At 33.9% G+C, this 26,981-nt stretch overlaps 2 protein-coding genes and 1 long non-coding RNA gene across 3 annotated transcripts in view; 2 read left to right on the top strand and 1 right to left on the bottom strand.

Moving 5' to 3' along the window:
• Positions 1-26,981, bottom strand: part of nlgn2a (neuroligin 2a) — a 270,452-nt gene that overhangs the window by 63,482 nt on the left and 179,989 nt on the right. The gene's annotated exons all lie outside the window — the stretch shown is intronic.
• LOC307156383 lies at positions 3,418-5,844 on the top strand. Its single transcript, XR_013820699.1, has 2 exons — positions 3,418-4,349; positions 4,505-5,844. It is a non-coding gene; the product is annotated as an uncharacterized lncRNA (long non-coding RNA).
• LOC307156364 (uncharacterized protein) lies at positions 12,724-25,915 on the top strand. The gene is made up of 15 exons (XM_079867667.1): positions 12,724-13,461; positions 13,601-13,883; positions 14,178-14,284; positions 15,158-15,320; positions 15,406-15,487; positions 15,648-15,758; positions 16,799-16,840; positions 16,951-17,416; positions 17,560-17,720; positions 21,704-21,932; positions 22,056-22,120; positions 22,274-22,423; positions 22,507-24,379; positions 24,492-24,656; positions 24,830-25,915. The coding sequence occupies exons 3-15, from the start codon at positions 14,182-14,184 to the stop codon at positions 25,048-25,050; spliced, it is 3,831 nt and encodes a 1,276-aa protein (XP_079723793.1). The 5' UTR covers positions 12,724-13,461; positions 13,601-13,883; positions 14,178-14,181; the 3' UTR covers positions 25,051-25,915.

Below are 26,981 nucleotides of genomic sequence, written 5' to 3'. Positions count from 1 at the left end.
AATATAAATTTTACAAATACATTTTTTTAACTTGAATTTTAGTAATTAACCTTTTTACAAAAATGAGATATGTTACAACACATCTATGATTATTACTTTCTTTAAACAGTATGCACTATGGAACAATAACACATTTTCATGCTTAAAACAACTTTCAAAATATTTGTTTTATACAATTGAATATTAATAAAATGAAATATTAGTTATAAGATTATATATACTATCTAAAGTGTTTTAAAATATTCTGTATTTTGTATCACCTTTTTTTTACAATTGACATTTTTAAAAATCACTCTTTTTCATTTTTATGTTTGAGAAACGTTCCTGCAAGTACTGTACATTTGGTGTACTGTACAAAAGTACTGTACACTAAATTGAATGTTTCCTCTTGGCCATTATTCCAATTTTATGGCAAGCAGGAAACATCAAATTTAGTGTGACTTTATTTCTAGGAATGCACCCCTGTGTGTAACTTGTCTCGGGGAAGCTTCATGCATGACAAATCTTAGCATCCATTTTTCACCTTTTCTTTTCATCCCTCCCTTTCCCTCCCCTTCTCAATCTTTCTCAATAATGTAGAGAGTGTGTGTGTGTGTGTGTGTGTGTGTGTGTGTGTGTGTGTGTGTGTGTGTGTGTGTGTGTGTGTGTGTGTGTGTGTGTGTGTGTGTGTGTGTGTGTGTGTGTGTGTGTGTGTGTGTGTGTGTGTACTTGTCTACCTATCTAAGTGGGGACCTTGGTGTCGTTACACACTCACCAACAGGGGACCGTCGAGCCAAGTGGGGACATTTTTCAAGTCCCCTGTTGGTCATGCTTTAAAACATGTTTAAATCAGCTAAAACACGCTCTGGTGAATTTTTTACATTTTTGACCAAGTGGGGACCTACATGTGTGTGTGTGTTTAAGTCCATACTCAGCAGCGCTCCTGTAGGCTGGAGCAGGAACTGCAATGGCCCATTAACACACGTCGTTCACACTTCTCCATTGTTTGAATGGCTTGCTGTCCTAGAGAGGCTCTGAGACTGTAGAGCTGCTGTTTAACTGGTAGCTTAGATAATGAACTTCAAAGTCTTTTCAAACATCCCCAAACATATATATGTATATATGTATTATTATTATTTTTTCTAATATTACTTTTGTCAATTTTTTTTTAAAATATGCCAAAGGGATCTGCAACTCTGAACGATGTCTTCCCTATACAACAGGGTACTCCAGCCTGCAATGGAACTATGTGTGTGTGTGTGTGTGAACATTGTCTTTATTTTGTAATTATAAGTTATAGTTACAAAATAAAGACACTGTTCACACACACACACACAGATCCAATGCAGGCAGAAGTCCACTGTTGGTCAGTGTAGAGCGATAGTCCCCTATGTTAGTAATATAGACATGTATGTGTGTATGCAATGGCAAGTTAATTGTTAGGGACTGCATATAGATAAAAGATATATAATGTAACTTATAGTTATAGTTACAAAATAAAGACACTATTCACACACACACACACAGATCCATTGCAGGCAGAAGTCCACTGTTGGTCAGTGTAGAGCGATAGTCCCCTATGTTAGTAATATAGACATGTATGTGTGTATGTGTGTATGCAATGGCAAGTTAATTGTTAGGGACTGCATATATATAAAAGATATATAATGTAACTTATAGTTATAGTTACAAAATAAAGACACTATTCACACACACACACACAGATCCATTGCAGGCAGAAGTCCACTGTTGGTCAGTGTAGAGCGATAGTCCCCTATGTTAGTAATATAGACATGTATGTGTGTATGTGTGTATGCAATGGCAAGTTAATTGTTAGGGACTGCATATAGATAAAAGATATATAATGTAACTTATAGTTATAGTTACAAAATAAAGACACTGTTCACACACACACACACAGATCCATTGCAGGCAGAAGTCCACTGTTGGTCAGTGTAGAGCGATAGTCCCCTATGTTAGTAATATAGACATGTATGTGTGTATGTGTGTATGCAATGGCAAGTTAATTGTTAGGGACTGCATATATATAAAAGATATATAATGTAACTTATAGTTATAGTTACAAAATAAAGACACTATTCACACACACACACACAGATCCATTGCAGGCAGAAGTCCACTGTTGGTCAGTGTAGAGCGATAGTCCCCTATGCTAGTAATATAGACATGTATGTGTGTATGCAATGGCAAGTTAATTGTTAGGGACTGCATATAGATAAAAGATATATAATGTAACTTATAGTTATAGTTACAAAATAAAGACACTGTTCACACACACACACAGATCCATTGCAGGCAGAAGTCCACTGTTGGTCAGTGTAGAGCGATAGTCCCCTATGTTAGTAATATAGACATGTATGTGTGTATGTGTGTATGCAATGGCAAGTTAATTGTTAGGGACTGCATATATATAAAAGATATATAATGTAACTTATAGTTATAGTTACAAAATAAAGACACTGTTCACACACACACACACAGATCCAATGCAGGCAGAAGTCCACTGTTGGTCAGTGTAGAGCGATAGTCCCCTATGTTAGTAATATAGACATGTATGTGTGTGTATGTGTGTATGCAATGGCAAGTTAATTGTTAGGGACTGCATATATATAAAAGATATATAATATAACTTATAGTTATAGTTACAAAATAAAGACACTATTCACACACACACACAGATCCAATGCAGGCAGAAGTCCACTGTTGGTCAGTGTAGAGCGATAGTCCCCTATGTTAGTAATATAGACATGTATGTGTGTATGTGTGTATGCAATGGCAAGTTAATTGTTAGGGACTGCATATAGATAAAAGATATATAATGTAACTTATAGTTATAGTTACAAAATAAAGACACTATTCACACACACACACATATCCATTGCAGGCAGAAGTCCACTGTTGGTCAGTGTAGAGCGATAGTCCCCTATGTTAGTAATATAGACATGTATGTGTGTATGTGTGTATGCAATGGCAAGTTAATTGTTAGGGACTGCATATAGATAAAAGATATATAATGTAACTTATAGTTATAGTTACAAAATAAAGACACTATTCACACACACACACATATCCATTGCAGGCAGAAGTCCACTGTTGGTCAGTGTAGAGCGATAGTCCCCTATGTTAGTAATATAGACATGTATGTGTGTATGTGTGTATGCAATGGCAAGTTAATTGTTAGGGACTGCATATATAAAAAAGATATATAATATAACTTATAGTTATAGTTACAAAATAATTAAACTGTTCACACACACACAGAGATCCAATGCAGGCAGAAGTCCACTGTTGGTCAGTGTAGAGCGATATATATATATATATATATATATATATATATATATATATATATATATATATATATATATATATATATATATATATACATATATATACTGTGTGTGTGTGTATACATATTATGGGGGGCCAAACAGGAAATAATTCTATGTAAATTTGAATATATAGTTATAACTATGAATATATTTGTAAATCCTAAATATATAAATGTAACCCTGAATATATAGTTATAACCCTTAATATATAAATGTAAATCTGAATATATAAATGTAAATCCCGAATATATTGTTATAACTCTGAATATATAAATGTAACTCTGAATATATAGTTATAACTTTGAATATATAAATGTAAATCTGAATATATAGTTATAATTCTGAATACATAAATGTAATCCTGAATATATAGTTAAAACTCTGAATATATAAATGTAACTCTGAATATAGTTATAACTCTGAATATATAAATGTAAATCCCGAATATATAGTTATAACTCTGAATACATAAATGTAATCCTGAATATATAGTTAAAACTCTGAATATATAAATGTAAATCCTGAATATATAGTTATAACTCAGCATGTGTGCTCCGCTCAATATTCCACTCTATGCCAATGCGCTCCACTCAATCGCTCACTGCCCAAGCATTCAAATCCCGCTCCTACATGAAATCTCAGTGTAACGTAGGCTACTGTACTATAGCCTTTGTTGATTATTTTTAAGTCATTGTTGGGGGCATTTACAATTTTGCATAGCTGGCCTCTGCACAATGTTTGTGTGATAATAGGCCATTGTTTAAACTTTATTAGTTTCAGAAAGATTCTCGCAGATACAGAGACAGTTGAAACAAAGGCAGATCTTTATTTTACAAAAGCACAAGGTTTTGGTGTTTGGATGTTTAAACATACTCTTACAGCTATCTACTGCCTAATGGTTTGCCAGTTGATAAAACTTTGGATAATATAATTAATAACAACATAAAATCACTTCAGTGTTATGACAATGTTGTTTGCATGAAAACACTTTAATTAGCAGAATTATATTCGTATAGACCAGTGGTTCCCAATCCTGGTCCTGGGGACCCACAGCTCTGCACAGTTTGTATGTCTCCCTCATTTAACACACCTGATTCAGATCATCATCTCGTTAGGAAAGAGCTCTATGAACTGAACTGGGTGTGTCAGATAAAGGAGACATATAAAATGTGCAGAGCTGTGGGTCCCCAGGACCAGGATTGGGAACCACTGGTATAGACTGAGATGTAAAGAAACAGTGGTGGCCACTATCGTAATGAACTGTCAACAGTGATAAGGTATAGCTAAGAGTGCTCCAGACCAACCACGAACGAATGACTTACAGAAGGTATTCTTAACTAAGAATGTTTCAGGAAACACTTATTAACATTAAGGTAAAGCCTGAGTTATATATAAATGTATGTGTGTGTGTGTGTGTGTGTGTGTGTGTCTAATTATACAATGTTCACACAGGCATCAGAGACCAATATGCAAGACAAACATAAAAAGTATAAAAAAAAAATAGAATGATCAAACCATCAGTTATCAAAAATTTTAAATATTAGATTATTTTTTTTATTTTTTTTATGAAAGACCATTTGAATCTAGCCTGGGTTTCCCCATGCTGCCTTGCTCACAGCGCGATTTTATTCACGTTGCTAGGCAGTTTGGACATCATAGACCTAGCCGGCTGAATTCGTTTACAACAAAGATGCATAGACAGTAAAAGAAAAGATGACTGCCTCTGGAGAATTTAGATTTCACACTTATAAATAAGTCAGAAAGAATAAATGCATATTTGGGGTGCTGTCCGAGGAGAGGGCGGGCTCGGTATTCGGCCCGAACCCAGGGTACTCCCCCCATATTCCAGGCTGTGGAAGAACAAGCCGAGAGTGATTGGGGGGATGCTGAAACTGTCAAGGAATGTTAGGTGAGTGAATAAATATATGCTTCCTTTCATGCTGATAAGGTAGGCATGGCAATCGTTTGATGACAAGTTGATTGGATTGATTATTTGAACGAGCTTCTCCCGAACTTTCTGTATGAAACATCATGTGTAGATTCCGCCATCGCGTCTGTTATAGACGATATCGACAGCGCATTCATTTTAAAAGAGGAACAGAGAACCGCGATCAAGGCATTTGTCAACTGGAAACATGAATGAAAAACATATGTCACTTACTCCGTTGCTCTGATTGGTTGTAGGTCTATCCAATTGAGTGCAGAGACATTTTCTTTCCTAGTTCGGTTGAAACACGCCCCATAATCAAAGTTCAATGGACCAGTATCAGACTCACATTCTGACTAGAATCTGAGTATGATGACGTCAGGCTACCATAGACCAGATTTTCCAATGAAAAAGGGAACCAATCGCAGAATGGGGAGGGAGCAGCAAGACGATGATGACACCGAAGCAGTTTGTTTATATCTATGGATCCAACATGGCATCAGACTCGACGTTACCTTCTACCCTCATGTTTATCTTGCACAAACAGTAATATTCACGCCATTGTGTACAAATAAATCTTTGACCCATCGTATTTTTCCTCGTCGAATTTCTGTCACTCTACATACGTCATCTGGTATAATTGAAACGATTGGCTATGAGCTACGTACAGGCGCATTTGATAGACATTCATAGCGCCCAATAAACGGCTCTGGGCATTCGTGAACCACGCCTCAAATACGAGAAAATTAACACGTGGTTCCCAGACCAAGGCTCAAAAGAGACTTGGTCTGACATTAGCCAGGCTAATTTGAATCTGTTTTCCACACAATGGGGTAAAAATTACAGACGGCCTGGCAGCAATAGCTCAAAAGCAGATGTGAGAAGAAGCTTCTTATCATTCATAATATTATTTTTCTTGTTTAACGCACTCTCTTTAAATATATTTTATATGCTTTTTTATGCAGTCCCTAATTTTTTCTCTCTAGCTACAGTTCCATATCAACAAATAATACAGAATTTTAATTTTATTCTCACCAATTATTAATTTACAATATCAACAATGATCTAGACTAGATAAATAAAATGCAACCACAGCAATAAGTCAGGGGAATGCTTTTATTTCTTCCTTTGGTTTGAATTTTAAACATTTTGCAGTTCTTTTTTAAAATGTATACATTTTAATACAATTATAAAATGATATCATGATTTGAGACCCTCTTTTCTGTAATTAAAGACCAATTTTATGGGTTGTGGTGTCTCAGACAATGGCCAATATCAGTTAAAAAAACATCGTTTCCCTTAGGGCTTAAATGAACCTCATCACTTAAAAATAGTTCAGGCTTTTCAAACAGTATGTGTGGATGATGTACAATGCTCCCATTAACACACAAAACAAACTTAGCCATCACATTGTTCACAAACTTTCGCACTTTGTCCACCTTTCCCGGGGGGGCATGCCTCCAGTGGCGCCTTTGGTTTATTGAAGACAGCAGAATTTTCATCTGGGGAAACTGTCTGTTGAGGTCACGTAGGTCCCTCTTCATTGCTTTGAGAAGCAGCACACTTTTCACACGTCCTAGGTCGTTGCCTCCACAGTGAATCACTAGCACATTCGGAGCAGTCCTTCTTTTAAGGCACTGTTGGAAGAAGGGAAGGAGGTCTCCCCAACACATGCCTCCCCTGCCAAACCACTGGACCTGGGAAGCCACTCCAAGATTGGTGCCTATGGTCTCTCTTGCTCGCTTTTCGCCACGTCTAATGTAACTGTCACCAATAATCCAAACTCTGTGCACACCTGATAAAAGGATTACAATACAAATGATTAACTATGCAGCACACAATTGGGAAGTCACACAATTGCTCTAGAATTTGTTGTAAAATATAATTAGCTGCGTCACAATAAACTTTATACATTTAAGGCCTTTCTTTAACATGGAAAGGCACAACTCACAATCTTAAAATCTAGGGCTGGACCATGATTTAAACATCTACAATTTTCAAACGAACATACAATAACACTTAAACATTTGTGTATTTTGAAATGAGATTGCCACTACATGCATTATTGTAAATGTTAAAATCTATTTGAATAAAACATTTTAAAATAGTTCAATAGGTTGAGCAGAAACATACCTTTCTTTTGAGTAGTGGATTCTCTGATGAAGTGTTCTTGTTGAACAACATGAACTGTTGACTTGACTTTTCTAAAAAAAACAAAACAAAAAAAAAACAAGGAAAGTAAAAAAATAGTAATCGTAAACATGTTTAACAGTTGCAACATCTGTAGAATAACTGGTAAAACATTGTTTTTTATGTTTGTTAAATTGACCATTATGATTTTAAATATACGCAATATCATCATTGTTGGTACTACAAGTCTAAAATAAGGATTATTCTAAATTTCTAAATTACTCTTCTAGACATTTTAACTATCCGCAAAAAGGAGTATCAAAAATATAAATTATAAAGATACCAATTACTAATGAAACCAATTTGAAATTCTGAATTGTAACAGCGTAATTATTTATTTTCTTTATAAATAGATCAATCAAAATGCTGAACTTACCTCATGTTGTAGAATATGTTCTCCTCCTTCAAAAACGCAAGGTTCAAACAGAGACAAACACTTCCAAAAGACACGAAAGAGTGAATGTTCTGTGATTATATCCCACAACCCCAACCATCTCTGGACAGTGATTGGGTCTCCAGATAACTGTTGCTATAGAAATGCTAATTTCTCTGGGATTGGAAACAAACTGGCGCCTCCAAATATGTACAAGTGGGTGATTGTTGCTTAGCTTACCCTGGAAAATAATGCTGTTGCAAAAACACTTAATTATGACTTAGTACACTGCAAAAAAAAAAAAAGTTTAAGACTTACTTATAATACACATTTTTGAAAGTCACATGAAATAGACCATATTATTTATTTCAGATTAGTTTTAATAAAATATATTTAGTTAAAATGTCCCAAAGAAATAACAAACACCATATGACACCAAGTGTATCAGTGAATATTTACACACACATTCAATATATATATAGATTTATATAGATTTGTTTCTGGGGTAGAAAATAAAACAACAATATGGTAATCTCTACAAGATCTGTTTTAAAGTGAAAATAAATAAACTCATATGGGGTTATATCATGTATTGGTGTAAACAGTGAACTATATTAAGTATGCAGAACTCCAAATAAACAATACATGGACCAGTACTTTCTTAATATCATTAATCTTGCAGCACAACTTCAATTTAAATGCATCATCACTTTGGATTACATTTTCAGTAAGGTTCTATTCATTTAGATTATGTAATGCATACAGTTATCTGAACTAACCAATAACATCATACACACATTAATGCACAGTGTATTATTTTAGATAACTTATTCATATGAGCTCATAAAATTACAACCGTTTATTTATAGTTTATGGTAAATTAACAAATGAAACCTCTTTGTAAAATGGATAGCACTATTTCTAAATTTCCATTAATTAACCTTATGATCAAAGATAAAACACAGTAAATAATATATATGCCTAGTTTAATATAGTTCTTCTTAGTTAATTACTAATTTGTTGGTTAGTTTCATAGTAAATTAAGTTTATCCAGCTGTTTATCATAACAGAATAAACACTGAAAAGGGTGATCATGAACCAGACGTGAATCCATGAATAGCTGCAATTCACAAGTGTGAATTGAGTGGTTTTAGTTACAAAAAACAGCAATATCATTTCATTTACATACTGCTTAAACCTTTTTCTTTTGGAATGTGTGGTTAACGATTTCCTATACATTTGCCTTTACATATGATAATCACAGGTGATTACAGCTGTGACCTGACAGACTGTTTTTATCTAGTGGAGACCGGGTGTTAATAGGAGACATTAAATGCTTCGATTCCCCAAGCAGATATACCAGAAGTAAAACAATCAGAGGCATAATTAACCCCTTGATTGTCAAGGATCACTGGTGGCCCCAGATTATTTTATTTATTACTCTTTAAAACATCACACTCCTACTTGATCTGCACAAACTGAGCTTCATTAGGAAGGTTTAAGACCCCAGCTTTGATATTTGACCACTGTTTATAATTAAACTGGTTTGAAGTTAGATAAGTTTCTTAATTTATTCCAGAAGTGCAAAATAATTAATCTGTAATGTTCGTTATCTTGAATAGAAATCATCACTCATACAGCAGCCATTCATCTCATCTCCAGTTTATTTGTGTTTATATAGGCCTACATACAATATCCACGATCTCCCAGGGCTATTAGGCCAATGATGCGCACATTTGGAGAAATAATTGATATGATATCGTCATACAGAATAATATTTCTATTTATTTCCCACTGAATTATGCAATCTGAAGAGCTCAAACAGCTAACAGAGCCAGCGATGACTCTGCTCTTCCAGATTTGCGTCAGCAAACGTGATGACATCAGTTCGATATGATTCGTTTGTAAAGCTGTCAATCATCTCATGGTGAACCAACGTGACCATAAGGCTGTCCTTCTGGATGACGCAGTGCTGTGTACACTGTGGACAAACAAAACTAAACACATCTCTTCATCTGATACAAGAAGCTAATAAATGCAGGATTCAAGTTATTCTGTTTTGTGTGTGTTTGATTTCCGTTCGATTTTGGTTATTGTATAGGAACAAAGAATGTTTACAGTATGCATGTGAGTAAAAATAGCCCATTGCTTCATAAAAAAATGCAAAATAGCCTATAACATATTTAAATAATCTTTTTTGACTTGAAACCATTTTAAATTGCGACCGAAATATGATACAAATACTCAATTGTGTTTTAAAGTGAGCTTTAAGTGAGAGTGTAATATTAATAAATGATATTGTGTCATGTAGCTTGAGGCTGCCTGTTGAGCTAATGCACCTTCTACATGAGCTTCCTATTTCATAAAATCATGTTATTTATTTTTTTTAATTCAAGAACAGTTTTTTTTTGTTGTTGTTGTTGTTGGTTTTCTAACAAGACTTAAGATAATAGATGTATTGCTCTTGCATAGTGGAATGACAGAGATTTAGATGACCAAGCAAAAAATACAGGGATACAGGCATTAATGACTGAATTCAAACAAAAGAATAAGAATAAAAGAAAAATGAAGATTAAAGGGTTAGTTCACCCAAAAATGAAAATTCTGTCAGTATTTACTCTCCCTCATGTTGTTCCAACCCCATTAGACTTTCGTTCAACTTCGGAACACAAATTAAGATATTTTTGATGAAATCTGAGAGATTTTTTTTACGTAGTGTAATAGCGTAGCGCGTCTGTGTTTCACGTCACCACGTATCACACATGACCACAGTCGCCCAATAGCCCGCTACGTTATATTACACTATGTAAAAAAAAACCTCGAGGTCCAGAGAGAAGGAAATGAAAAGAGGAATAAAGTCGTTATTTTTGTTTGTTTTTGCGCACAGAAAGTATTCTTGTCGCTTTACAAACTTAAGATTGAGCCACTGGAGTCACTTGTACTATATTAACAATGTCTATAATACATTTTCTGGGCCAGCAAGTTGAGGTGTCCATAAGCCTGCAGGAGGAGTGATCCAGCACTCAGATTTAATCAGAAATATCTTCATTTGTGTTCCGAAGATGAACGAAAGTCTAATGGGGTTGGAACAACATGAGGGTGAGTAATTACTGACAGAATTTTCATTTTTGGGTGAACTAACCCTTTAAGTCTCTTGAAAAGGTGCTAAATGTTCGTCGATTTACATGAATGGGCCATTTCTCCTCACCAGACCAACCAGACATGTTGAGTCAATGACTCTAAATGACAATGAGAGTCAATGACTCTACATGAGTGTTTACAGGGGAATAAGATATTTGGTCTTACAATAGGCTTCATAAAATGCATTTAGAGATCATCCTCAGATTTGATATTCTGAAGCTCAGAATATTTTATACATTTAATAAATATATTCTTAATATTTGATGTTTTTATGTTTGAGCTTATATATCTCAATATTCATAACAGTCTGATAAATTTTTAGTCTTGAACTGTAAACACTCAAGTGATGGCTTTCTAAATATATGTTGGTTATGTGCCTATTCAGAATGATTTCTGAGCAGAAACTTTGATATTTTTGGTATGTCATAAATGCATCACTCACCAAAATTGGGGGTGACTATATAATTGTTTTAAATAAGCTATTCATCTAAGCTGTCTATACAAAACATTGTAAATAACCAGTTCAGTTGTAACAAGTAGGCTTTATCATCTGTATAATTTATTTAATGAATCTGTTTGAGATCAAATTAATGCTAGATGTTTTGATATAAATTAAATATCAAACATATAATGTTAGTACATGGCATGACTGTGTTTAATTTCACTCAGTTATTTTGATTTATTTCCAGATTCAATCATAGGCTTGTTCTTACATAGTAGAGCTTGCGCAGTTTTCAAAAATGGTGCTTTAAATCTCTTGACAAACTAAAAGACTTAAATTACATTTGTATGTATTCTAAATAAAAGACACAGGTTGTACTGAATGTCAGCTTGCTTATTTTTGTAAAGATAATGATTTATTGAGTCCACATGCCATGTAAACTTGAAACTATGCTTCAAATCACAGATCGAGAGCTGTCGTTCAAACCACAACTCTGCGATGCTGTTTACAAATGTTGGTTGGAACTAATACTTCAACGTTTGGTAAAAAATAAATAAAAAAATAAAGTAGATTCATTTTATCATTTCATTTTCATTTAAGTAGCTTTTATAAATGTGCAAAGAAAAAAAAAACATTACTGGTGTGAATCTTGAGACAAAACAATGGCATATTTTAAGATTCAAATTTGAGGTTGGTGTCTCTAAAACTATGCCCCCAGTTTCACAGACAACGCTTTCTCAGACGCATGTTTGAGCTGTTTTAACTGAAAACATATTTAAATTATGTATTATCAATTATTATCAATTGTATTACAGTTTTTATATTTGAGCTTGTATACCTTTAAAATATGTGTCTCATTTATTCCCCACCTGGTAAAATGGGGGCTGTCTTAGAACATTTTAAAGAATTATAATGTATAAAGTGGTATAAATAATTGTGGTGTGACTTGACTGTATATAAATTACAGAGCTGATTGAAACATATCCCAATTGCTCTGATCAGATGGTTCCTCACTGCTGTTTTCCAGTCCTTGGGTGGACTGCTACCCTACCCCCCAAATACCCCCGCAGGCAATTTGCATTTCTATGGAGAAGAGCTTCAAAGGACAGCATGTCATAGACACATAGGCCAGACTGTGAAAGTTTTACCTTAGGCCCCGTCCACACTACTGCATTTTCGTTTAAAAACGAAGACTTTTTGCTACGTTTGCACCTCCCGTCCACACTAAAACGGCAAAAACGGAGACCCAAAACGGAGAAGTTTAGAAACGCTGCCGACCCGTTTTTCGTTTTGAATCTCCGGAGGGTTTTAGAGTGGACGGGTCAAAACGGAGGACTTTAGAAACGATGACGCAGAGGCTCACGCTCGGCTCTATGATTGGGTGTCACCAGTCATGGAGTATACACAGGTAATATTCAGTACCAGTAAACTTCACCCGCTGGAACAGTTTCTTACAGTAAGAAACTGGCGCGTCTCAGGCGCGGTAAACGCGTGCATGCTAGAAATATAACCGACACCTATTTTTCTTGCGACACGCAAGCGTGTTGGAAGCGTTTTCTGGCAAAATGGAATAGGAAAAGATGTTTATATGTCATTTTGACACAAATACATATTAATAAATGATATTTTGATGTTTGAAAACATTTTTTACAGTCTATGCTTGAAAGTCTCTAGGTTTACACCGGCACGCACATGCCCAGTGTTGGTGAATGGTCACGTGATCCGCGTTTGCAGTCGTTTTAATGTGGACTGAGATCAATTCTAATACGCAGCTAATACGCAGTGTTGTTTTTTTTTTGTGATTCAACACAAGGTACTCTTAAGTAAGTGGTATGAGCTTTCTTTTCAGATGTGCTATACAAGTTAAGTTAAACCAACATAAATATGAATGCCCATGGTAAATGCTACGTCCTATATAACCATTTGATTTACATTAAATGAGAATATTTTTATATTTATTTACATTGTGTGAAATTACTTTTTTTCTTTATTAACTTTATCATTTCTATCTGCCACTGGTATAGGTTTGTGCTCTGTGCTCTATACGTACAGAAAAAAAGTGAGTAATTATAATGTATGTAATAGTAATTGAGGAAAAGGAATTTTTCCTGATCCAACTGATGTTTACAATTTGAACTGAATTTAAAAACAATGGACTATACACTTATTTTGAACTGGCTGTTTGATTTCATTCACAGATAAATTTGCATAACAGAACCAATAGTAATGATGGGTAATTGTGGCTAATCTGTGGGCGTCGGCCCAATCACTGCTCAGATAGCAGCATGTGTATCATCTATTCTATGTTCCTAACTCACACTTCAGTTTTGCCATTTGGAAGACAGCTCCTATACGCGATTGTTTCCTACATTGGAGAGTTATCTTTCTGTTATAGTTTAAAGACTGTATCTACCTCCAAGAACCTCATAAAAAGCGCACTGAGACATTTCTCATCTCAGTTTTTTCTTTCCAAATTAAGAGGTAAGTTGAACATTATATATTTTATGATAATTTGTAAATGCTAATTTTATAAAATATTGATATCCTCTTACAATGTAAATATGCATGTATATTACCGGTAATATTATTGATAATCAGATTGTTGGTAATTTTTTTTTATTTTTTTTATTTTTTTACTACATTTTAAATTGTTACCCACGGTGTCATCTTTTCAATCATTTATTTTCTATGAAATTCTAAAGAGGTATTATTTATTTATTTATTTATTTTGCATATGAAGTAATCCTACATAAAATAATTTTAAATATTTCACAGGAAAATGAGACCCAGAAGAGTTTTTCCTGAAAAAGAAGCTTTGTACTTCATTGCTTCTGGCAAAGATAAAGACACATTTGAGAAACAATTCATGAGTGAAGAGAAAGGTAAGTTACTACATACAATTCTCCCATCAATACTGTATGACTTTGCAAAACTTAAATAAAAGCTAAGTGTGGTCACTAATTAAAGGAATAGTTCACTTAAAAATGAAAATTCTGTCATCATATACTCACTCTCATGTTGTTTCAAACCTGTATGAATTTCTTTCTTCTGCTGAACAGAAAGGAAGATATTTAGAAGAATGTCAGTAACCAGACAGTTTCTGGTCTCATTGACTTCCATAGTATAATTTTTTTCCTACTATGGAAGTCAATGGGATCAGAAACTGTCTGGTTACTGACATTCTTCTAAATATCTTCCTTTCTGTTCAGCAGAAGAAAGAAATTCATACAGGTTTGAAACAACATGAGAGTGAGTATATATGACAGAATTTTCATTTTTAAGTGAACTATTCCTTTAATGTCAAAGGGTTGGGTTTAAAATATGAACCTAGAGAAAGCAGGCTGTTAAAACAAAACACGCAAGAGGGGAAAAAACATGATTGCTTTGACCAGTTAAAGGTGGATTTACATCTGTTTTCCTGCCAGTATTTATGTTATAAGCTGCTGATGTCTCTAAATTAAACACTATTATGTAAATGTGTGAGTGCTCTTGATATTATTTGTAAGTAACTGCCAGTTAGAATGTGAGGGGCCTGTGTAATAATGGAAATGATGAATATTTAGTGTCTGATTTTTTCAGACAGAAAATCTGATTTTTTTTTTTTTATTATTATTATTTTTTTTACACTTTTATAAAGATGTAGATACAGTTGTTTTCGAAGTAACAATACCATTGAAAATAATTTAGACAACCTGAATAACTTCATGAATCTTTTATCATACTATTAATTTACTTGTATTTATACTATTTATTAGGTTTTGGAGTAATTGCCACAAAACACATTGAGCCAGGTGAATTCCTGTTGGAGTATGTTGGAAGACACATCACTGGATCTGAAGGAGAGAACCTGTTCAAAGACTACTCAGCTGAAAATGCAGCATTTTTGTATTTCTACTCCTTTCAGGAACAATCTTACTGGTAAGATTAAATTAATGAATGTTCCAATGAAATATAATACCATTATGACAATTCAAAAGTGTTTTTAAAATATTTCACCACACAGTGTTGATGGCAGTCAAGATACAGAAAGACTAGGACGATTCATAAATGATGACCACATCAAGCCAAACAGCAAAATTAAAATAGTAAGTCTGTCTTTAATGTATTCTTATTCTTTGTTTCAATTACACCTTTTATACAGCCTCATCTTGTAGCATTATTTGACATTATTAAAAACTAGGCGACTTTTCAAATGATGTTTTTGTTGTTTTCATTTGTGTGTTTGTGTGCTTTTGTAACCAATAGATAATGGATGAAAAGAAAAGACCACATCTGTGTGCATTTGCGTTAACAAAAATCAATGCAGGAGAAGAAATTTTATACGACTACGGAGATCCTAACTGCCCATGGAGACAGGTATTTAAACTTCTATTTCTATTTGTTGGTGTCTTATTTTCATTATTTTATCAAGTGGTGAGGAAAACTTGCTAACACTTTACAATAAGGTTAATTGGTTAACATTAGTACTAAATGACCAATACATTTGTTACAGTATTGGTTAATCTTTGTTAATATTAGTTAAAATCCAGCTGTTTCAATGTTTGTGCATGTTACTTCACAGTGTGTTATTAATTTTAACAAATACAACTTATGATTTTAATGATGTATCAGTACATTTTTAAATTAACAATAACCAAAGTTTAATAAATGCTGTTTAAGTGTACAATTTTTACTTTAAAAAAGCAAATTATTGAGGTAACACTTATATAGTTTTTATATGGTAACACAATAAGGTTTCATTTGTTAACATTAGTTAATGTATTAATTTGCATGAACTAAAAGCCATACATTTGGTAAAATATTTATTCATCTTTGTTAGTGTTAGTTAATGATACTCCGGCTGTTCATTGATTGTTCATGTACATTTACAACGTATTACCTAATTGATTTTAATAATGCATTACTAAATGTTGAAAATAACATTAACAAAGTTTAATAAATGCTGTATAAGCGCAGTTCATTATTGGTTTGTTAACTAATGCTAGCTAATGAAACCTTATTGTAAAGTGTTACAAGATTCTCTTATCCTCAACAATACTGCTGTACAATTTTTACCTTTAAAAAAGCTAATTATTTAGGTAACACTTACACAATGAGGTTTCATTTGTTAACATTAGTTAATGTCTTAATTCACATGATCTAAAAGCAACACATTTGGTACAATACTTATTCATCTTTGTTAATGTAAGTTAATTAAACTCCAGCTGTTCATTGCTTGTTCATGTACATTTACAACGCAATAACTAATGTTAATAAATACAACTTTTGATTTTAATAATGCATTACTAAATGTTGAAATTAACATTACATACTATTAAGAAATATTGTAAAAGTGGTGCTCATTATATGTTCATGTTAACTACATTAATGATTGCTTTTAATGTAATTTGTTTCAGAAAACCAGTATTTCCACATTCAGAGAGATCAAGGAAAATATGGTAAATATATATAGAGAGGTCTGTTCCTTCAGCTGAGTTTACTAATAACTATATACACTGTAAAACATTTCTTACATTTCAATATGCTTTTGCTTTTTTGCATTTTACAGGAATCACGATGGAAGAATTCATTTGAAAACTTTGATTTAAAGCCTGGTTTGATGAAAATGGATGACCTTGTTATCAACACAGAAATGAAGATTGCAAATGGATGCAATGCTGCTGAGATTTTCCCAGGAGTCTTCAACAACTGCAAAGTTGCAGTGAAACGAGTTGCCAAACATGTTTCCAAAACTGAATTGGAAATGGCTCATTTCCTGAGTTCAAAAAATTTACAAGCAGAGCACCTTCTGCAACACATTTCAGTGTTGGAAGACACTTACTTTGCCTATTTTGTGTCACCTCTTTGTGAATATAGTCTGATGGAGCTGATTGAAAACAAGGATTTTCCTGAAAGAAAAAGCCTGATAGAGAATCGAAGACTAGAGATCTGCCAGGAGTTACTGCAAGGACTTCAGGAACTGCATTCATATGGAATTTTGCACAGAGACCTGAAGCCTGAAAATATTTTGTTTGGTAAGAGCAGTCTGTGGATTAGCCATAGCTATAATTATCCTGTAATATCAGCAGAAATTTTCATTTAAAATGCATGAGCATATGATAATGTGGATATCATTTTAAGTGTTACATTTTTTGTGAGCATTTTTACTTTTCTACAGATATAAGCAATAAACTGTACATCGCAGACTTTGGAGCAAGCAGAAAACTTGATCTGGCACAAACCACACTGCTCTCTCAAATGGCTGGATCTTTTTCTTGGTCGAGTTATGAAGATGTTGGAGGCATGCAATACAAGTACAAGAAAGAATCAGATATCCAGGTAAGGGTTGAAAATATCATGTTAAAACTTGTTAATTTGTGGGAGGACGCCGGCACACAGAAGTGTTTTTTAATTACACTATATCAAAGTTACTTTAAGATTTAATGTAAAAATAATAATAAAAGGCAAATTATACATTATTTAAAAGGTTTAAGACTCAATCCTAAAAATGTTTTACCTCTGTTTTATTATAAATATCTCATGGTGACTGTAATTTAATTTCTTAATTTGTGTCAAAGGAAAAAATCTGCTATATGGTCATCATGAAAGCATTTGACTACACAATGTTTGGTCTCAATTTATTTTGATGGTCTCTTTAACACATTCTGTTGATTATAAGTAATGTTACAACTACATGTGAACTAATTCTCATTAGAGTACTACAGGAGTATAAGTAGACTAGAGACTAAAATGTAGGTTAGAGTAAAAATAAGTTGACATGTATTATATATTTAGTCAGTATAATGTCTATTGGGGTTTATCACAGTCAAATTTTAGCAGATATTAAGCAGATATAGTCTACTAATACTGTAATTACAGTTGGTTGACATGTAGCTGCACATTTATTTATAGTTAGTAGAATGTTCAAAAGGGACCATCAAAATAAAGTGTTCCCTTTCATAGTCACTACGAGTTACGACGTGACGACGAATAACGTCTCCGTTCCCTACTCAGGGAACCAGGGAACTTACTTAACTGAGACTTTTCCAGCATTCCTCTGGGTTTTTAGTTCAAAAGTGAACACATTTGGAAAAATATTGATGGATTCTCATTATTAATTCACATTTCAGAGTGGAGTTTTATTTATTTATTTATTTATATTTTTATCCTAAATTAATCAATGTAACCAATAAAGAGCAGCGGGTTTCAAACCCTTGGTCGCGTCCAATATTTAAAAAATGGGTTGTCTTGATGATTTAATGAAAATGGACTTACATAAAAATGAAATAAAATTAAATTAAAATAATAATATAAAATAATATTATATAGGCCTAAGGAAATATGCTAAATATATTTTGATTTAAAAAAAAATATTCAATAAATCAATAAAATAAAATACTGCAAAAATATGCAGCTGAGTTAGTTTCATTTTACTCCACAAATAAGGTGATAGAAAGTAAACAAAAAATAAATAAATGGTCATTTCAAAAGTTTGAAAACCACTGGTATAGAGCATTAAAAACTGGTATAGAGCATCCATTCATTAACAAAATAATTATGACCTTGTGCAGAAAGTCAAGAACGTTTACTAAAACAAATACAATTATGATGTTCCATGATTTTCCAATCACAGTGCTGGTTATAACTTAAGTATTGTATTGTACACAGTTACTCATTCCAAATTACATGACACAAATTGCAGTCAGTGATGAAATCTAGATTAATCTAGATTACAATCTAAATACAATTTATTAAATTTATTACAATAATTTACAATATTATTTACAAATAATTTACAATCCTGTAATCTAAATAATTTTAGGTAATGTAATTGGACTACTTTGTGAGTACTTTTGACCCTAACGATTCAATAGGATAATTGTGTACCATATTGATAAAAATACCATGAGAAAGAAAATATATATTTTTTTTTGCTATCAATTTTGTGAAGTGCATTAACTATTATAGCCATTAACTATTATAGCTTTTAGCCTTTATTACAGTATGTAAACTATCCTATCCTCTAAGCCTCATCAGATCACAAAGAGAATGTATTTTAAATACTTGAAAGGCCTTATAAGTTTTGATAACATGGTTTTGATCTAATAAATTGTCTTGGTTTGATGCTGAGAATTTTAACATTGAGCACATTTTTTTGTAAATTTGAACGACAAAAATCGGTGTTGCCTACACCGTTATCCTCTTTTTACAATTTGCACCCTGTTGACTTCAATGTGGCAAGTACTAAACCTGCTTTTAGCCTCTTAACATCCTTCATGTGTCATTACAAGTGCACCAGCCATGTGAGTGATTCCTTCAGAGTGAACACGGGTGAATCTGACTGCAGTAGATGTGAAAGGGTTTGTGCTGGAGCAATCTGTAAATTAATCTGGCCGTTAGAGTTATCATCTGCAGATTTTAAGTTAAACATGGTCAGGTCTGTGGCTTCATTGGGTTTCTGTACTTTAACAAGAACCAATTTCTGTTTTGTCATAAAATATCAATGAGAAAAATATTTTCTAAAAACTTTACAATACACTTAAGCCTATATATTATGTTTCTTAATGATTGTAATTATGATTTTATGACAACAAATTGCGAAGTGTCTTCTTTAACCCTTTCACGTATAGTGGTCACTACAGTGGACAGCTATTAATAAAGCATTTTCTTGAATTTGCATGGGTTTTTATGGCAAAGTTGCACATCAGCCTCATTGGACCCTGGTGCATCATCCTATAAATTGCAACCAAGGGCAAGCCGTTGTGTTTCGATTTTTCTCCCCTCCAAACCAAGATGGCCAAGGGTCAGTCAGACATGCCAAGTTGCTCCGGAATATCCACCCATTCCTTCTATCCTAGGAGACTCAAGCAATATCTAATGAGTCATATCACAGTAAAATTTTCCAAGTTTTGATTTTAGATTGAGAGAAAACTCTGATTAATCACATGTCCACTGTAGTGGACGTCATGCATCAACTGCTATATTTCAGCTACAATTCATAATTATAATGGGAATGTTAAAACTTAAAAACTTGATCTGCAGTGAATTTTTTACTGTAAATAAATGTATTTGTATTATTAGAATGTAATTTTCATTGACATCGAAAAAAGTAATCTGAATTTGTAATGCATGTTACTTGTAATGCGTTTCTTTACTCATAACATCAAAAAGTAATCTGAATACGTAATTCATGTTACTTGTAATGCGTTTATATATTCGTTACATCAAAAAGTAATCTGATTAGGCAATGCACATTACTTGTAGTTAATTACTTGTTAGATCAAAAAGTAATCTGATTAGGTAATGCATGTTACTTGTAACACATTACTTTACTTGTAACATCAAAAAGTAATCTGAATGTGTTATGCATGTTACTTGTAATGCATTACATCCAACACTGATCATTTCAGATGAGATTGAAAAAATGTAATGCTAGGTTTTCTCAGAGGAGGGCTATGATAGAAATGTGCATGTCCATCTTGAACATAATCAGAATTATCAGCTAATAAGGGTAAATCTCCATACTCTGGTGCACTGGAGGGAACATCTGAGTGGGTTCCACAGTTGTGCCTTGACAGTCTGTAGAAAATTCTGATGGAATCACGTCCTCATGTTCTGATATCAAAGATACGCGAAGTGCAACTTGTATGAAGTTGTACGAAGCCTTTCCAATATTTTTAATTTATATTTGTTGTATATATTTTATATTTTCAGTTTCACATGATTTGATATAATTGTTTTGATTAGTTTGTTAAATTCACATACTTTATCTGTTTGATTATTGTCTTATATTTAATACAGTATATCTTCGTTTTTAACCATAACCGCATGCTGTCCACTCAAGTGGACACCTGAAGATCTCTTTGAAAAATTTGTAAAAAATCTTGTTTTTCATGCCCTAAGAGGAATAAAAACACATAGGGAAAAAAAATACTGACTAAGGTTATCATAATTCATGCATGAAAGGGTTAAAATTAGACTACAACTATGCTTCTATTCCAAAAATGTCATGAACAATGAACTTCATGAACATCCCCTATTTAATTTGGGGATGACAATTCTTAGGTTTGGGTTCAAATGGATTAACAGGTTACATGTATGCAGTTACAATACTATTTTAGTATGTGATCAATATGATTTGTAATCAGTTCTGTCAAAAATGCATACATTTGTTCTATGTTCAATTGTTCTGAATGCTAATATTCGAGCAGCTTTCATTTGAGCACAGCAGCATTTTGTCATCATTTTAATCATCTTCATTCATTCTGCAGTTTAGTTGTGACCATTTCTGAAATTTTTGTAAATATTATTTTATTTTGTAGGTAGCAGGATGCTTGGTTCATTATATCCTGACGGATGGGCAACACCCCTATCAGACAACTACACCCTACTCCAAGGATCCAGTTGGGCTATCTCAAAATGTCAGAATGGGTAACTTCACTCTTCAATGTGAAGAAAGATGGACAAGACAAAAATATATTATTAGCAGAATGCTGTCTAATTCAATCGAAGAACGTCCCACCATTGAGGAATGCCTTCAGTCTTTCACATGTACGTTCCAAGACTTACACTTTTCTCTTCACCTCATTAATAAAACTTTGTAGATTTTACAAGAATGTAGAAAAAAAATCCTTAAATTATTGGATATCCTTAACAATTGTTGTGCATTTACAGGTTTCATACACCAGTCGGATTACACTGGAATCACAAACAACTACAGCAATGTGAATGAAAATGAAGTAAGTACTTTTCATTTTCATAAAAAAAAAAAAAAAGTTTAAGACCAAAAAGACAACAGTGATTCTAAAACACAGTATGTGTTTTAGAATCAGCAGGCTCTAGATAGAAAACAAACATGGACATGGATTTCACACACTGTTATTGTTTTACAGGACAGAACCCATACAGCAGATTTCTGTCCCCAAACGTCAGATGAGATGGACATCCTAGAGAGTACCGACAGTGATAAGCCAGAAAGTGTTTGCAGTGATGAGATGGATTCATCTTCTCACACTGAGGAGGACTTATATGAGTCTGAAATGGTAATTAAGGGTTTTATACTTTATAATATATAACATTGTTATTATTTACAAATACATTTCAGTTGTGTGGTTCTTTATTTCAGAACAACACTGAACAACAGGTTTCCTTTTCCCTGGAAATCTCAGAAGAAGAAGAAGACGACACAAAAAAAGCTAAAGGACATGTTGCAGAACGCATCCAAGGAAAACCACTTATGAAGAGTTGGATAGAAATAGATGAAAGTGCCCACGGCTGTAGCTCTCAACAAAATCAAATAAAAGTGAAAATGTCCTCAAACAGTGTACATCAACGCATCTATGACAAGAAGAATTACTGTCTTTACTGTGAGAAGCCTTATCCAAAAATTGCAAGACATCTACAGCAGAAACATTCTGAAAAAGTTGAAGTTGCAAAGGCACTTGCACACAACAGAGGCTCAAACATGCGTACTCTTCTATTAACCAAAGTAAGGAACATGGGAAACTACCACCATAACAGTTCAGTCCTATCCTCTGGGAAAGGACAGATCATACCAAAAAGACAAGCAACTCGTGAGTCAACAGCAATAGACTATCTGCCTTGCAAGTTTTGCTTTGCTATGTATGTCAAAACAGATCTCTGGAGACATCACAAACGTTGCAAATTACAAGACAAAGAAAATATGCCAGTGAAACGAAAAGTTCAGGCAAGTTGTTCTCTGTTGTTGCCAATGGACTCTGACGTTTCTAGTGGACTTAAAAATATTATTGAAGATATGACATATGATACCGTTACTCAAGTGGTGAAATCTGACCCGTTGATTCTGTCACTGGGTGAGAGAATGTTCCTCAAAAACGGAGAAGTTTCACGGCACCGGGCAGACATTAGAAATAAGATGAGAGAACTTGCCAGACTTCTTATAGTGACAAGAACTATTGATAAAGACATTGTTGCTTTGAAGGACTTGATCAACCCAGGAAAGTTCAACACAGTACTTGAGGGAGTAAAAAAGATGACTGGATTTGATTCCTCAACCAACCGATTCTCAGTCCCTTCAACAGCACTGAAACTGCGTCATTCCCTTGTGAAAGTGTCATATATTTTGCAGGGAGAGGCTTTACGTCAAGAGGATGATGCATTGAAGGGAAGAGCAGAGCAATTCAGTAAATTAATTGAACTAGAATGGACAATTCATGTTTCATCTAATGCACTGAAAACTTTGTACCAGAAAAAGTGGAACAGTCCCCAAATGCTGCCTTTAGCAGAAGACATAAAGAAGCTCCATGATCATCTAAAGTGTCTTGAGGAGGTCAACAAAAAAGCACACATTGAACACACATCACAAAGGTCATGGAGTGATCTCTCTCAGGTGACTCTAGCACAGCTAATATTATTCAATCGGCGTCGAGAAGGTGAGGTTTCAAGGATGGAAGTCAAAACATACCTGCAGAGAAACAAACAGATGATTCAGGATGAAATTATGGAGAGCCTTTCACCTTTTGAGAAGAAACTCTGTAAGAATCTCACCAGAGTAGAGGTACGGGGGAAACGAGGCCGCAAAGTACCAGTACTATTTCCCACAAATATAACAGAATCTGTGGAACTTCTAATTAAAACTAGAGAAGATGTTGGGATTTCCCCTAGCAATCCCTACATATTTGCTCGTCCTTTTTATGGATCACAGGAGAGCATCCGTGGTTGTGACTGCTTAAAGCGATTTGCAGAAAGCTGTGGGGCTAAAAACCCAGAAAACATTACATCTACAAAGTTGAGAAAACATGTAGCCACAGTTTCTCAGCTACTTAACCTGCAAACGCATGAACTAGACCAACTAGCAACTTTCATGGGTCACAACATTGAAGTCCATAGGGAGTTTTACAGACTGCCTGAAGAAACCTTACAAGTTGCAAAAGTGAGCAGAATTCTGTTTGCCCTGCAAAGTGGAATAGGCAAATTTAAAGGAAAATCTCTGGAGGACATAACGCCAAACATCAACTGTAAGTAAATTACTTATGTGTATATGTCTTTTGTTTAAACAATTCATAGTGTCCACACTTTGTAAAAATCTACTTTTAGTTTTAAAGAATGTGAATGCTCATTTTGTTACAGTTGAAGGGGGCTCCAGCAACTCAGACACAGAGGATGCTGAATCTGAAAAAAGGATGACAGAGGATGATCATTCGGAAAAAAGGGCTGCCACCTCAATAACGACCGCAGCCTCAAGAGAGGCAGTTCCATTCTTTAGGATTTCACCACTGCCTTTAAATAAAAAGGGTTTGTTATTCCACTTTGCATAAAAAAATTGTATCTACATGAAACATCTTGACATGTATTTTAAGAATTGTCTGTGCTCTTCAGCTTGTAAAATCTACATTATTCAAATTTTGGTTATTCTTTAATTCAATTAATTTGATTTACTTACTTAATTTCTTAATTTATTTTAACAGGAAAGTCCAGAAAGACCTGGTCAGAGAAGGAGAGTAAAATTATTGAACATCATTTCAAGAATTTCCTAAAGGAAATGAAAGTCCCTGGAAAAGTGGATTGTGAAAGATTCTTAAATGAAAACAAGATTTTAATTGGTAATGAAAGAGAATGGAAAGCAGTAAAATACTTTGTGCACAACCGAATAATCACTATCAAGAGAAATTTGTGTCTACAGTATTGAACCTATAGCAATACTGGGACCTTGCATATGGAGTATTGATGTTTTATGTCACAATACTGGGAGCTTGCGTATGGAGTATCGATGTTTTATGTCACAATACTGGGAGCTTGCGTATGGAGTATCGGTGTTTTATGTCACATACTGGGAGCTTGCGTATGGAGTATCAATGTTTTATGTCACAATACTGGGAGCTTGCGTATGGAGTATCAATGTGTCATAACATTGGTAGTTCATGTAAATGGAGCGTCAGTGTGTCATAACATTGGTAGTTCATGTAAATGGAGCGTCAGTGTGTCATAACATTGGTAGTTCATGTAAATGGAGCGTCAGTGTGTCATAACATTGGTAGTTCATGTAAATGGAGCGTCAGTGTGTCATAACATTGGTAGTTCATGTAAATGGAGCGTCAGTGTGTCATAACATTGAAATGATTGACTATGTCCAAACTATTTGAGTGATCGATCATTTTCTGTCTTTTTTTAAGTTGTTTTAAAAAATCACTATTTTACACGTGCTTTTCGTTAATATATTTCATGGTATTTGTAACTTTTAATATAATTTATTTGGTGTTACCCTTTTATTTATTTAATTATTTATTTTATATAAAGCAAAGCAACTTGTTTCAGAAGCAATATATCGTTGATGTTGTGGTATACATTTAGGCACTCATCACTGAGGGTGGAAAGTCTGCACTACCGCAGGGGGGGCTCTTTTAGTGAGCTTATGAGATTTTCTATGTGATAAACTGAATGGTTTATTATGTGAAAAACCATTTCCGTTGTCAGGAGTGCAGCAAGAGCAAGTAAGAAACCTTCAGTTTAGGAGTGTGTGGACCTTAAATAAACTTTAACTTGATTTCATTCAACATGCTGTAGGTATGCATTTTTTCACTATTTATTCTAATTGCAAGAACTGGTTTATGAGTGTTATTGTGAATAATATTACTACGTCATTACATATTCTGTAAGTCAAAACTCAAACTGAACCAACTGAACATTTGAAATGTGAAAATCAACATAAAACTTTGAGTTTTGACCTCCGGTAGAGGTGGGCATATATTAATTGTTTTAATCTAGATTAATATTGAAATTAATCTAGATTAATCTAGATTAAAATGGTTCATTTAAATTATGCCGAAGACATTCAGAATATGTGTGCTACACAAAACTGGACTATAAAAGTAAGTCTTTGAGAACGGGTTTCTCAAGCCATGTGGCGCATTATACCAGGGGGTCATCTTCTGTTTCCAAAATGCATCATAAACTGCTTGAGAAAGCTGTTCTACTCATAGACTGTAAAAGGTTACTACTGTACTGTTACCGTCCGTAGGCAACATTAGGTAGGCCTATGTTATTATCAACTACTATAGGCTATCAATTTGGGATGGGCGATATGGCCTAAAATCCATATTGTGATATACATTGCAGCCTCTTGTGATAACGATATATATTATTAAAAAAAAAACATTTCAGAAAAGGTTACACAGACCCTGCTAAACAACTGCTAAATGTTTTTTTTGTTTTTTTTAGGGTGCATGTTGTTTTGAGAGCATATATTGTGCAAAACTGTAAGTATACAACATAATTTTGCAGATAAATAAAATTTAAGTACACTAGCTGCAGAGACTTCAGTAGGTCTAATGTTTATTATGGCCTGGAGCTTATGAAACCCCAAATTTAAAATTAGAATATTGTCTAACTGATGTCTTTTCAGTTAAAAAGAAACACAACAATGCTTCTTAAAATCAGGCGCAGACAGAGATTATGTGCTACACCACTAAGATATATTGGGAATAATATGCGCGCGCTGGTATTCAGTGATATGTTTCATTTTGAATTTGAGGTGGTAGAACGGATTAGTCGTGTGTTAATTTACCGAACTGTTACCCCAGACACTCTGTCTATATAGTTTGCTGCTGCTCGTCGGGCGGC

Source organism: Squalius cephalus (assembly GCF_949319135.1).
Source record: "Squalius cephalus genome assembly, chromosome: 3".
NCBI lineage: Eukaryota > Metazoa > Chordata > Actinopteri > Cypriniformes > Leuciscidae > Squalius > Squalius cephalus.
The sequence above is the reverse complement of the archived record's forward strand: the minus strand, read 5'-3'. Positions and strand labels throughout refer to the sequence as shown.

Excerpts from the sequence above, each read along its gene's own strand:
- LOC307156364 (XM_079867667.1), top strand. The coding sequence starts at position 14,182 with ATGAGACCCAGAAGAGTTTTTCCTGAAAAAGAAGCTTTGTACTTCATT. Across the intron at positions 22,121-22,273 it reads GCAATGTGAATGAAAATGAA|GACAGAACCCATACAGCAGA; the intron begins GTAAGTACTTTT and ends ATTGTTTTACAG. Across the intron at positions 24,380-24,491 it reads CATAACGCCAAACATCAACT|TTGAAGGGGGCTCCAGCAAC; the intron begins GTAAGTAAATTA and ends ATTTTGTTACAG.